The following is a 14,809-nucleotide window of genomic DNA, read 5'->3' as shown; positions in this document are numbered from 1 at the left end:
GCCTGTTGAGAAACTTTTCCTGAATCGGAAATTTCTCCCTCCGACAGACCCTCCCTCACTGCCAATTCTGACTGGTGTGAGGGTATAACAGATAAATTATCGTCAGCGCACACTTGCTCATCCTCTGTATTTAAAACTGAGCAATCACGCTTTCTTGGAAATGCTGGCAGTTTGGATAAAAGATTAGCTATAGAATTATCCATTACTGCCGTTAATTGTTGCATAGTAACAAGCATTGGCGCGCTAGATGTACTAGGTGTCGCCTGCGCGGGCATAACTGGTGTTGACACAGAAGGAGAGGATGATGAACTATCCCCACTACCTTCATTTGAAGAATCATCTTGGGCAACCTTATTAAATGTGACAGTACTGTCCTTACTTTGTTTGGACGCTGTGACAGACCCTTCTGTCAGGACTGAAGGAGTTAATTGTGTTTAGCTAAGAATCTAATTTCTAAAGACAGGTTTTCTGGCCTCAGCTATTGTGTGCTATAATTACATTTAAGTAATAAACAGGCCATTGTTTAATCACCCTCAGAGAGCAGACGCTAGGTGATAAGACAAGCCAAATGTGTTTAAGTTGTTATCTGCCTAAGTAAAGTATTTAAGTAATGTAATTCTACTGTTTCATAAAAGGGCGTCTTCCCCTTTTTATCTAAATGTACAAGAGTCTTTCAACCCCCCCATCTGGGGTCAAACCTGTATAAATACTAGGCATCTAGCCTTTAATAAATGTCATTCTGTTTTAAACCTGAAATGTGGAGATTGGTCTCATGTTTGAGGGGAAACTGATCGGGGTTGTGAATTGCTGATTGTCTATGCAGGACGTTGTCATCTGGTATTAACCTTGGTATCCTGTTGGTACCGTAACAGACGCCATGGCACAATTTTCACATACATTTAAAGGGGGAACCACCTTGGCCTCCATACACACAGAACATGTTCTATCTGAAGGTACAGACATGTTAGACAGGCTTATACAGGCTATTAATGCAATAAAACCGTTTTTAAACAAAACCGTTACGGTCTCTTTAAATGTTAAACAGAGCACACTTTATTTCTGCATGTGTGAAAAACTATGAAGGAAATATCCGATCCTTACCAAATTTGCACCCTAGTGTCTTAATGCTTTGAAAGTATTGCACACCAAGTTTGTAACCCCTTAAATGAGCAAACCGGAGCTATTTGTTCAATTTACCAGTTTAAACCCACTACAGTCCCTGCCACAGCCTTTGCTGCGGCTTTACCTTTCCTTGGGGGTTATTCACCACAGAAATAAGCCTTCTAGAATCGTTTTTTATGGCCACAGGACCCTCTCACATGAAGCTGCATGCACTGCTTCCAGAAGTAACTGCGCAATTAAGGCGCGAAAATGAGGCCTCCTCCCTCTGCATATCAGAGTGAAGGGCCCTTCCTGACTAGATTAGGTGTCTAAACGACTGCCAGGTGAATAAAAAACTTTCCCAAAGTGTTTTCAAGTTCCAAAACACTCCAAAAGTCATATAAATATTGTATAAATCAATCGATTTAGCCCACAATAGTGTCAACCAGTATATAGCCCATTAATAAGCCTTCATTCTGTTATGAGTCTAAGAAAAATGGCTTACCGATCCCATAAGGGAAAATGACAGTCTTCTAGCATTACTATGTCTTGTTAGAAAATGGACTAGTCATACCTTGAGCAGAAAAGTCTGCAAACTGTTCCCCCCAACTGAAGTTCTCTGGTTTCAACAGTCCTGCGTGGGAACAGCAATGGATTTTAGTTACTGCTGCTAAAATCATACTCCTCTTTAAACAGAACTCTTCATCACTTTCTGTTGTAGAGTAAATAGTACAAACCAGCACTATTTTAAAATAACAAACTCTTGATAGAAGAAATAAAAACTACAACTAACACCACATACTCTTTACCATCCCCGTGGAGATGCTACTTGTTCAGAGCGGCAAAAAGAATGACTGGGGGGCGGAGCCAGAGGGGGAGCTATATGGGCAGCTTTTGCTGTGCTCTCTTTGCCATTTCCTGTTGGGGAAGAGAATATTCCCACAAGTAAGGATGAAGCCGTGGACCGGACACACCAATGTAGGAGAAATAGAGGGCATGAGCTACTAATCCTGCATAAATTTCAACACTCTACTTCCTCATGAATAGGAGTCTCTGGTGTGGAAGTGGTGGTTTTAGATACCAATTAGTTTTGACTTAAAAAATCAGTAAATATAGTTTGGAATGCTGGTCTTGCATAACTATAGCAAAGGTAATACTTTGTTGTACAACAATAGCAATTTAAGTTTAATAATGTTTTATTATTATCATCTATAGATATTACACAGTGCTATGACATTAGGTATAAAGTTACACTGCGCAGTAATCAAAATTTAATGAATCGTAAAGTGTAGACGGTCCTGCCTGAGTCACTGTTATACGTGAAATGTTCTATAGGACAGATTGAATTTCACTAATCTTTCTTTTAAAAAAAAAAAAAAAAAAAAAGCAAAACTTGCATGTGCAACGCAGCACACTTAGAGCCTTGTTTTTTTATTTACCTATCAAAAATATATATATATATATATATATATTGCACTGTGTATATATATATATATATATATATATATATTTAAAAATAAATACTGCCTCGCACTATATCCCTAATATTGCTAGGACTCCGAAAACCCCCCAATTAATCTCCATAAGGGTTAATGGAGAAACAAAAAGCAAAGATGGGGAGCAGCACTAAGAGAAGTAATAGGGTATCTACTATGATATATAAATTAATAGATTGGTGATACCTAATAGCTAGTGAGTGTGGACTTCAAATGCGGGTATATGTTATATCAAATAGTGAATACAATTAATTAAACAATTATTGCATGCAAAGAAATATAAATGATATATAAAACAATTGAGTATGGGTAAGAGAACGAGTTTATTCTTAACAATACTGTATCACAATAAAATATTACAATAAAACAATGATAAGGATCCGGATCCTCTATTGATCTAGGCCCATTTTGGTATATTTCATCCCACCATTTCACCTACAAATGCGATCATAAAAAAAAATCTATCAAACTATGGGTTTCTTACTGAAATTATTTATATACTGCTTGTGCAGTCAAAACACAAAAGGTTGTAAAAGCTTCTCAGGGATTCCCTTTGTTCAGAAATAGCAGACATGCATGGCTTTGCCATTGCTTTTTGGTAATTAGAAGGCTGCTAATTTAAGCTGCACTGCACACTTCTAAAATTCCTGGCAGTGAAGGGGTTCATTTGTTAGCTGGTAACGGTAATATTATTATAGTGTAGGTATTACCCTGCTACCTTCATGATTCCTCCCAAACAGCTCTCTTTCCCAACCCACACTCTTTACCACCATCTTAGGTACTAGCAGACTGTTTTTTTTAGTTTTTTGTTTCTGCAGTGTAGTGAACCCTCCCACCTCTCTGATCCTCTCCAAAGAGCTCTCTAACCCTGCCCCTCCAGCTAGTGGTGGTCATCTTAGGTACTGGAAACCAGTACCCAGTTTTTTTGTTGTTGTTTTTTTTTGTTTTGTTTTTGAAACAGCTTTATTAAGAAATTAGTAGAGTTTGTACAGACAGTACATGTTACATTACGTTAGAGAAAGAAATCACATTGATGGTATCAAGTACAGTGTATACTGACTGTTGACAAAGAATAATGCTGTCAGTTAGGGTTTAAAGCTTTAAACAAACAAACAAACATACAGTAAAATGAAAAATATATTTGTGTGATAAACAACAATGTCTGAGTGAATAATTTCGTCGTGAAACTGCGTGAGAAACTTCTTACTGTGGAACCTGGGATCTGGTGTTCACATAATCCTCCCATATCACTTTCATTTGGGCATATGAATCTATGTTCTTGTTAGTCAAATAGGAGTACTCCTCTAGCTCAAGAATTTGATTAAAAATGTGTAACCATTGTGTTATATCTGGTACTATTCTGCTTTTCCAATTTTTTACCATTAATTTTTTGAGACTATTGCTACCAATAAAAAGTAAATTCCTTCTATCTTTTGAAATCTTGCGTGGAATGATATTAAAGAGCCACAGTAGGGGGTCCACAGGCAGAGAAATACCCAACATAACCGACATCTCACATGCTACTTCTCTCCATATTCCCACTATTAATGGACATGTCCACCATATATGGGACATAGTACCTAAATGTACTCCGCATCTCCAACATCTATCGCTACAAGTGGGGAATAGTTTATGAAGTCTGGCAGGGGTAAGGTACCATCTCTGAATTATTTTTAAATTCATCTCAATCAATCTGCTGGATGCAGAAATTCTAGTCACTGTCGAGAATATTAATGTTCTGTCTGTGTCGGTCAAGTCGATCCCCAGTTCTTTCTCCCAGCTATCAATATAATATGGGCTATTTGTTGTGGACTGTAGAAGGGCATAGGTTAATGAGAGAGCTCTTCTAATGGGAGCCTTAGAGTTGCATAGGGCCTCAAACGGGGTTAGTGTGCGTAGAAAGTTATTCCTATCTTTATGTTTATAGATATAAGAGTGGCACTGTCTCAAGACAAACCAATTACTGAATGCCAGGAGGCCTGATTCCATCAGTTCAGGGCTAGTATATAGATGCTGTTCGTTCCCTAAATGCACCATCATGATTACTCTATTATTGTCTGTGTCAGGGGCTTGTCTGAGGAGGCCCATCCCCGGGGGGAAGTCTATATTATCGGTAAGCGGAGTCAAGGGTGAGAACCTGGATGAGATGTGTGGGTATTCAATCAGGATCCTATCCCACGCTATCATCGTTTCTAGAATAAGTGTATTTTGTGTGATTTTATCTGGAAAGGTCGCCCGTCTCTGCCAACATAATGCCCCCAGGTGTCTCTGTTCTGTGATATAATGTTCCAGCCTCACCCATGCCTTGTGTTCGTAATTTGTATACCAGTCTATCACCCTTTGCAAGAAGACAGCCTGTCTATATTTCGTCAAGTTAGGAACTCCCAAGCCTCCATCCCTGACGTGCATGCACATAATTTTTTTATTTATTCTAGCTTTTCTTCTGTCCCAAATATAATCGAATATTACGTTCTGTAGGGTATCTAAGAAATTAGAAGGGATAGTAATTGGTACTGTCTGGAGTATATATAGTATCCGAGGCAGAACATTCATCTTTGTGGCCTGGATTCTACCTAGCCACGTTATGTGTTGGGAGCGCCATGAAGACATGTCTGCAATGAGGGTCCTTTGTAGGGTTTTGTAGTTAAGTGTAAACATCTCCTTTTCAGAGGGGGCTAGCATTATCCCTAGGTATTTTAGGTTATTTCTCTGGATTCGGAACGGGCATAACCCCCTAATCCGTTCCAGTGTATGTCCTTCACACTGAATGGGTAGCATTTCAGATTTGTTTTTATTAATCAAAAAGTTGGATGCCAAATGGAAGCTATCCAACTCTTCCAACAAATGGGAAATAGTCTCGGCTGGGGAGGTTAGGAAAAACAGCACATCGTCTGCGAATAGTAAAGTCTTATGTTCCCTATCTGCTATTGTGATGCCTAGGATGTCCCTATTTAGCCTTATCTTTGCTGCCAATGCTTCTACTACGCACGCGAACAGCAGGGGTGACAAAGGGCATCCCTGCCTTGTTCCATTGGAGATGTCTAGTTTCCCTGAGAATATACCATTCACCCTAACTTTAGCTGTTGGAGAGGTATATAGGGCCATTATTTTTGAAATAAAACTATCGCATATACCAAATTTCTGAAGAATCCTCCTAAGAAAAAGCCAACTGACGCGGTCGAAAGCTTTCTCCGCGTCAGTGGAGACCACTACTGTTGGTATTTTGTTACTTTGTACATAGTTGACAAGATGGATTGCCCGTACTGTGTTATCTTTTGCCTCTCGGGCCTGTATAAAACCCACCTGATCGTTACTTATGATGGACGGTAGGACTAACCCTAATCTGTTAGCCAATATCTTTGAATATATTTTCAAGTCAGTGTTTAACAGCGAAATTGGGCGGAAGTTCTCTGGCCTATCTGGTGGTTTGCCCGGTTTCGGGAGCACCGTAATATATGCTTCTAAATTAAGCTGTGGAAATGGGACCTCCTCTGTTATATCATTGAACAGGGACACCATGTATGGGATCAGAATATTTCTAAATTTTTTAAAATAGTTGTTAGTAAATCCATCGGGACCTGGAGCTTTATTTGATGGGAGTTGGGAAATAACTTCTTTTATCTCTTCAGGGGTTATAGGGGCTTTAAGAGTGTTATTCTGGTCTAGCGTTAGCTGAGGTAAAGGAATATTTCTTAGATAGTTCTGAATATACCTGTCATGACCAGGGCTATCAGTATGTAAGCTTTCCAAGTTGTATAAGCGTTCGTAATATGTCCTAAAGGCTTCAGCTATTTTGTCTGAGGTGTATACTTCCTTATTGTGGATATTTTTAAGTGTCAGGATGTAACTCCTATTTATTTTTCTTTTTAATTTCCTGGCTAGAATTGGGCCACATTTGTTATCTCCTTCATAGTATTTTTGTCGCAATCTAAATGTCTGTCTCTTGCATTCCTTTCCCATAAGTGAATTAACTGCCTCCCTACATTCAGTTATTTTCTGCTGCAGATCTAAATCTGTAGGGTCTGACTCTCTATGTTTTTCTAATGTCTCTAGTTGCTGTAATAACTCGTTGAGGGCCCTATTTGTCTGTTTGGTTTGGTGGGATTGAATACTAATTATCTCCCCCCTTATTACAGTCTTGTGTGCCTCCCATACCATTCTGATGTCTGTCTTGGGGGTCGCGGTCGTGTTAATAGTAAAATATTCCGTTATTGATTTTTCTAAGCGTTGGATAATGGTTGGGTCTTCCAGTATGCCTTCCTCCAATCTCCATGAGTGTTGTCTGCAGGGGATATGTGGCCAGTTAAACTCGCAGCTAACTATAGAATGGTCAGACCATGAATTTGGGAGTATTCTTAATCGTGTGACTCTAGCTAGGTTGGTGACATCTACCATTATGTAGTCAATGCGTGAGTGTCTTTGATGTGGATTGGAGAAAAAAGTATATTCTTTCCTATCGGGATAAAGTACCCTCCAGGCATCATGTAGGGCAAGATCTTTCAGTTGTACTTTAACAGAGTTAATCACCCGGTGAGGAGTAGAAGAGGTATGGTTAGAGTTATCTAGTATGGGGTTCATTGTAATATTAAAATCCCCCCCCATGACCACCGCCCCCTTAGCTAGTTGCAATAACAGATTAGATAATTGTTTAAAAAAGTTATCTTGTTTTAAATTTGGGGCATAAACATTCACCAGTACCCAGTTTTATTTATATTTTATTATAATAATTTATTAATATTGTTTTCGGTAGTGTAGGCGCCCACCTACCTCCCCCTCCCTGTGGTCATTATATAGGACCCCCGTCTGATTCCCCTTTTTTCTGTAGTGTAGCGTCCCATCCCTCCATCTCCCTTCAAAACATTTTTCTGTAGCATAGGATCCCTCTTCCTCCTTTCCTCATCCGCTGCTAGGCTGACCACCCACCTCCCCTCCACCATCTCCCGCTGGCACCATCTCAGTAACGATCTGGCAATGTGCCTTCATATGGTAACGGAGCACCAATTGTATTCCATTACCATATGAAGGCAGATGCTTGAAACCCATAAGCAGCAAGTCTCACTGCTTGGTCTTCAAGCATTATGGACGTAGATCTACTTTTTGTGTTACAATGGGCTATGTACCGCATGATGTAGATCTACATCCCTTAATGAATATTAAGAAGAGATTGACAAGCAATGAGATTTTCAATTAGATAGACATAGGGATGTATATACAGTTATGAATATTGGTATATTAGTGATTAAACAATTAAAACATTGTTTTACTAAAAATCACAAATTAATACAGAAAATACAAATTAGTACAGATGTGGGATATAAGATTATTATAAAGACCTTACTGAAAAATGTAGCCTGTTTAAAGCAAAAAATATTTTTATATTGCAAATCAATTTTAGATTAAATTTTTGAAACAGACCAGTCATAAATAGACTTGTTGCAGAGTCGGTAAAGAGAATAAATACAGAATATCATCAATGACTTCTATGTTTACCTTAAGAGTTGCACTTCTCTGTGGTTCCGGCTCAATCCCTTGTACTGGATGAACACCTAAGCATGGGAAGACCAGGCCCTGATACCTGTAAATATTCTTGTTTAACTGGGTAAGTAATAATGTTAAAATAAAAATTAAGGAGTTAACTGATATAAATGGCTGGTGAATTCACATGTTGGTCATTTAAAAATGAATAATATTAATAAGCAGCAATTAAAAGAACACTAAACACTAAATACATTATTGCTTGAATGATGTATTCAGAGCAAAGATTAGCCTGAAAATAATTTGTATATGTAGTTTTAAAAATTATATTAGTTGTTTAAATATTGAAAAAATATGGGTAAAGTTAATGTTCATAAAGCAGTGGGTGCCGCCATATTGTAAATTAAGTTACACTGAAGCCAATTAGGAATAGTTATAAATGGCTTACTAGAGTGTGCAACCAATGACTGTGTGGAACATAACTGTGTCTGCACTTCCATGTTTAACATGAATTGCAAAACCCACAATATTCAAAATTAAATTACAGGAAAGGAGAACAAAATAAATAATGAAAGTATATTGCAAAGTTGTTTTACTACCTGTAATTAAATAATTTATTTTAATATCTTGAGGTGTTTAATGTCCTTTTAAAAAAATGTTAAAATAGTGCATGAAAAGGGTTAAGCTAAAGTTGGGTTGATATTCAATGTTTACATAAATCTTTCCAAGTGGAAACTGCTCACTAGTCAACTTCCGAAACTCTATTGGTAGACAGACACACCTTAACACTTTTAAAGTGAATGTAAATTTAGATGAATCTGTGCCCGTTTTTTAATAATCCTATAAAAAACAACGGAACTTTAATTCATCAAAATTTACATTTAATTCGTTTTCTTCAAATACTTAACATTTAATCTTCACAGCCACTCCAGCGATTGCCCCAGCCGTCGGAAGCCTCTTCATACGTCAGAAATGACAAATCTGGCTTCCTCCAATCACAGCTTCCCCCCTGGGGGAATCTTGGCCTAAGGCAACTCCGTGATTGGAGGAAGCCATATTCATCATTTTGGACCCGGGAAGAGGGCTTGCGACGGGCGGAGGAAGCGCTGCAGCGGCTGTAAGGATTTAAAGGTAAGTATTTAAAGAAAACGAGTGAAATGTAATGCACACGGGTGAGACAATCAAACAAGGCATCTATGTGCTGCCACCAATCAGCAGCTACTCAGCCTATTTAAAGGCTATCAGGAGAATGAAGCAAATTAGACAATAGAAGCAAATTGAAAAGTTGTTTAAAATGGCATGTTCTTTCTAAATCATGAAGGAAACTATTTGGGTTTCATGTCCCTTTAAAACCAAAATATAGTTTTATTCAGTAACTGAACATTTGTTTTAAAAAGTACTGTAAAACAATTTAAAATACCCTATTTTAGGTGTAAAAAAGGAAAAAACAGAATTTATGTTTACCTGATAAATTACTTTCTCCAACGGTGTGTCCGGTCCACGGCGTCATCCTTACTTGTGGGATATTCTCTTCCCCAACAGGAAATGGCAAAGAGCCCAGCAAAGCTGGTCACATGATCCCTCCTAGGCTCCGCCTACCCCAGTCATTCGACCGACGTTAAGGAGGAATATTTGCATAGGAGAAACCATATGGTACCGTGGTGACTGTAGTTAAAGAAAATAAATTATCAGACCTGATTAAAAAAACCAGGGCGGGCCGTGGACCGGACACACCGTTGGAGAAAGTAATTTATCAGGTAAACATAAATTCTGTTTTCTCCAACATAGGTGTGTCCAGTCCACGGCGTCATCCTTACTTGTGGGAACCAATACCAAAGCTTTAGGACACGGATGAAGGGAGGGAGCAAATCAGGTCACCTAAATGGAAGGCACCACGGCTTGCAAAACCTTTCTCCCAAAAATAGCCTCAGAAGAAGCAAAAGTATCAAACTTGTAAAATTTGGTAAAAGTGTGCAGTGAAGACCAAGTCGCTACCCTACATATCTGATCAACAGAAGCCTCGTTCTTGAAGGCCCATGTGGAAGCCACAGCCCTAGTGGAATGAGCTGTGATTCTTTCGGGAGGCTGCCGTCCGGCAGTCTCGTAAGCCAATCTGATGATGCTTTTAATCCAAAAAGAGAGAGAGGTAGAAGTTGCTTTTTGACCTCTCCTTTTACCGGAATAAACAACAAACAAGGAAGATGTTTGTCTAAAATCCTTTGTAGCATCTAAATAGAATTTTAGAGCGCGAACAACATCCAAATTGTGCAACAAACGTTCCTTCTTTGAAACTGGTTTCGGACACAGAGAAGGTACGATAATCTCCTGGTTAATGTTTTTGTTAGAAACAACTTTTGGAAGAAAACCAGGTTTAGTACGTAAAACCACCTTATCTGCATGGAACACCAGATAAGGAGGAGAACACTGCAGAGCAGATAATTCTGAAACTCTTCTAGCAGAAGAAATTGCAACTAAAAACAAAACTTTCCAAGATAATAACTTAAGATCAACGGAATGCAAGGGTTCAAACGGAACCCCCTGAAGAACTGAAAGAACTAAATTGAGACTCCAAGGAGGAGTCAAAGGTTTGTAAACAGGCTTAATTCTAACCAGAGCCTGAACAAAGGCTTGAACATCTGGCACAGCGGCCAGCTTTTTGTGAAGTAACACAGACAAGGCAGAAATCTGTCCCTTCAGGGAACTTGCAGATAATCCTTTTTCCAATCCTTCTTGAAGGAAGGATAGAATCCTAGGAATCTTAACCTTGTCCCAAGGGAATCCTTTAGATTCACACCAACAGATATATTTTTTCCAAATTTTGTGGTAAATCTTTCTAGTTACAGGCTTTCTGGCCTGAACAAGAGTATCGATAACAGAATCTGAGAACCCTCGCTTCGATAAGATCAAGCGTTCAATCTCCAAGCAGTCAGCTGGAGTGAAACCAGATTCGGATGTTCGAACGGACCCTGAACAAGAAGGTCTCGTCTCAAAGGTAGCTTCCAAGGTGGAGCCGATGACATATTCACCAGATCTGCATACCAAGTCCTGCGTGGCCACGCAGGAGCTATCAAGATCACCGACGCCCTCTCCTGATTGATCCTGGCTACCAGCCTGGGGATGAGAGGAAACGGCGGGAACACATAAGCTAGTTTGAAGGTCCAAGGTGCTACTAGTGCATCCACTAGAGCCGCCTTGGGATCCCTGGATCTGGACCCGTAGCAAGGAACTTTGAAGTTCTGACGAGAGGCCATCAGATCCATGTCTGGAATGCCCCACAGCTGAGTGACTTGGGCAAAGATTTCCGGATGGAGTTCCCACTCCCCCGGATGCAATGTCTGACGACTCAGAAAATCCGCTTCCCAATTTTCCACTCCTGGGATGTGGATAGCAGACAGGTGGCAGGAGTGAGACTCCGCCCATAGAATGATTTTGGTCACTTCTTCCATCGCCAGGGAACTCCTTGTTCCCCCCTGATGGTTGATGTACGCAACAGTTGTCATATTGTCTGATTGAAACCGTATGAACTTGGCCCTCGCTAGCTGAGGCCAAGCCTTGAGAGCATTGAATATCGCTCTCAGTTCCAGAATATTTATCGGTAGAAGAGATTCTTCCCGAGACCAAAGACCCTGAGCTTTCAGGGAACCCCAGACCGCGCCCCAGCCCATCAGACTGGCGTCGGTCGTGACAATGACCCACTCTGGTCTGCGGAATGTCATCCCTCGTGACAGGTTGTCCAGGGACAGCCACCAACGGAGTGAGTCTCTGGTCCTCTGATTTACTTGTATCTTCGGAGACAAGTCTGTATAGTCCCCATTCCACTGACTGAGCATGCACAGTTGTAATGGTCTTAGATGAATGCGTGCAAAAGGAACTATGTCCATTGCCGCTACCATCAACCCGATCACTTCCATGCACTGAGCTATGGAAGGAAGAGGAACGGAATGAAGTATCCGACAAGAGTCTAGAAGTTTTGTTTTTCTGGCCTCTGTCAGAAAAATCCTCATTTCTAAGGAGTCTATTATTGTTCCCAAGAAGGGAACCCTTGTTGACGGAGATAGAGAACTCTTTTCCACGTTCACTTTCCATCCGTGAGATCTGAGAAAGGCCAGGACAATGTCCGTGTGAGCCTTTGCTTGAGGAAGGGACGACGCTTGAATCAGAATGTCGTCCAAGTAAGGTACTACAGCAATGCCCCTTGGTCTTAGCACAGCTAGAAGGGACCCTAGTACCTTTGTGAAAATCCTTGGAGCAGTGGCTAATCCGAAAGGAAGCGCCACGAACTGGTAATGTTTGTCCAGGAATGCGAACCTCAGGAACCGATGATGTTCCTTGTGGATAGGAATATGTAGATACGCATCCTTTAAATCCACCGTGGTCATGAATTGACCTTCCTGGATGGAAGGAAGAATAGTTCGAATGGTTTCCATCTTGAACGATGGAACCTTGAGAAACTTGTTTAAGATCTTGAGATCTAAGATTGGTCTGAACGTTCCCTCTTTTTTGGGAACTATAAACAGATTGGAGTAGAACCCCATCCCTTGTTCTCTTAATGGAACAGGATGAATCACTCCCATTTTTAACAGGTCTTCTACACAATGTAAGAATGCCTGTCTTTTTATGTGGTCTGAAGACAACTGAGACCTGTGGAACCTCCCCCTTGGGGGAAGTCCCTTGAATTCCAGAAGATAACCTTGGGAGACTATTTCTAGCGCCCAAGGATCCAGAACATCTCTTGCCCAAGCCTGAGCGAAGAGAGAGAGTCTGCCCCCCACCAGATCCGGTCCCGGATCGGGGGCCAACATTTCATGCTGTCTTGGTAGCAGTGGCAGGTTTCTTGGCCTGCTTTCCCTTGTTCCAGCCTTGCATTGGTCTCCAAGCTGGCTTGGCTTGAGAAGTATTACCCTCTTGCTTAGAGGACGTAGCACTTTGGGCTGGTCCGTTTCTACGAAAGGGACGAAAATTAGGTTTATTTTTTGCCTTGAAAGGCCGATCCTGAGGAAGGGCGTGGCCCTTACCCCCAGTGATATCAGAGATAATCTCTTTCAAGTCAGGGCCAAACAGCGTTTTCCCCTTGAAAGGAATGTTAAGTAGCTTGTTCTTGGAAGACGCATCAGCCGACCAAGATTTCAACCAAAGCGCTCTGCGCGCCACAATAGCAAACCCAGAATTCTTAGCCGCTAACCTAGCCAATTGCAAAGTGGCGTCTAGGGTGAAAGAATTAGCCAATTTGAGAGCATTGATTCTGTCCATAATCTCCTCATAAGGAGGAGAATCACTATCGACCGCCTTTATCAGCTCATCGAACCAGAAACATGCGGCTGTAGCGACAGGGACAATGCATGAAATTGGTTGTAGAAGGTAACCCTGCTGAACAAACATCTTTTTAAGCAAACCTTCTAATTTTTTATCCATAGGATCTTTGAAAGCACAACTATCCTCTATGGGTATAGTGGTGCGTTTGTTTAAAGTGGAAACCGCTCCCTCGACCTTGGGGACTGTCTGCCATAAGTCCTTTCTGGGGTCGACCATAGGAAACAATTTTTTAAATATGGGGGGAGGGACGAAAGGAATACCGGGCCTTTCCCATTCTTTATTAACAATGTCCGCCACCCGCTTGGGTATAGGAAAAGCTTCTGGGAGCCCGGCACCTCTAGGAACTTGTCCATTTTACATAGTTTCTCTGGGATGACCAACTTGTCACAATCATCCAGAGTGGATAATACCTACTTAAGCAGAATGCGGAGATGTTCCAACTTAAATTTAAATGCAATCACATCAGGTTCAGCTAGTTGAGAAATGTTCCCTGAATCAGTAATTTCTCCCTCAGACAAAACCTCCCTGGCCCCATCAGACTGGGTTAGGGGCCCTTCAGAAATATTATTATCAGCGTCGTCATGCTCTTCAGTATCTAAAACAGAGCAGTCGCGCTTACGCTGATAAGTGTTCATTTTGGCTAAAATGTTTTTGACAGAATTATCCATTACAGCCGTTAATTGTTGCATAGTAAGGAGTATTGGCGCGCTAGATGTACTAGGGGCCTCCTGAGTGGGCAAGACTCGTGTAGACGGAGGAGGGAATGATGCAGTACCATGCTTACTCCCCTCACTTGAGGAATCATCTTGGGCATCATTGTCATTGTCACATAAATCACATTTATTTAAATGAATAGGAATCCTGGCTTCCCCACATTCAGAACACAGTCTATCTGGTAGTTCAGACATGTTAAACAGGCATAAACTTGATAACAAGTACAAAAAACGTTTTAAAATAAAACCGTTACTGTCACTTTAAATTTTAAACTGAACACACTTTATTACTGCAAATGCGAAAAAACATGAAGGAATTGTTCAAAATTCACCAAATTTTCACCACAGTGTCTTAAAGCCTTAAAAGTATTGCACACCAAATTTGGAAGCTTTAACCCTTAAAATAACGGAACCGGAGCCGTTTTGAACTTTAACCCCTTTACAGTCCCTGGTATCTGCTTTGCTGAGACCCAACCAAGCCCCAAGGGGAATACGATACCAAATGACGCCTTCAGAAAGTCTTTTCTAAGTATCAGAGCTCCTCTCACATGCGACTGCATGCCATGCCTCTCAAAAACAAGTGCGCAACACCGGCGCGAAAATGAGGCTCTGCCTATGCTTTGGGAAAGCCCCTAAAGAATAAGGTGTCTAAAACAGTGCCTGCCGATATTATTATATCAAAATACCCAGATAAAATGATTCCTCAAGGCT

The 14,809-nt window shown here is 40.7% G+C and overlaps 1 protein-coding gene across 3 annotated transcripts in view; it reads right to left on the bottom strand.

The window, feature by feature from the left end:
• Positions 1-14,809, bottom strand: part of TATDN3 (TatD DNase domain containing 3) — a 126,505-nt gene that overhangs the window by 94,313 nt on the left and 17,383 nt on the right. For all 3 annotated transcript variants that reach the window (XM_053712457.1, XM_053712458.1, XM_053712459.1), the window contains exon 4: positions 8,088-8,172. In XM_053712457.1, the coding sequence (XP_053568432.1) occupies positions 8,088-8,172 (85 nt within the window). The remainder of the gene's footprint in view (positions 1-8,087; positions 8,173-14,809) is intronic.

The sequence above is a fragment of the Bombina bombina genome, chromosome 4 (genome assembly GCF_027579735.1).
Source record: "Bombina bombina isolate aBomBom1 chromosome 4, aBomBom1.pri, whole genome shotgun sequence".
Classification (NCBI taxonomy): domain Eukaryota; kingdom Metazoa; phylum Chordata; class Amphibia; order Anura; family Bombinatoridae; genus Bombina; species Bombina bombina.
This window is presented reverse-complemented; position numbering and strand designations above follow the sequence as displayed.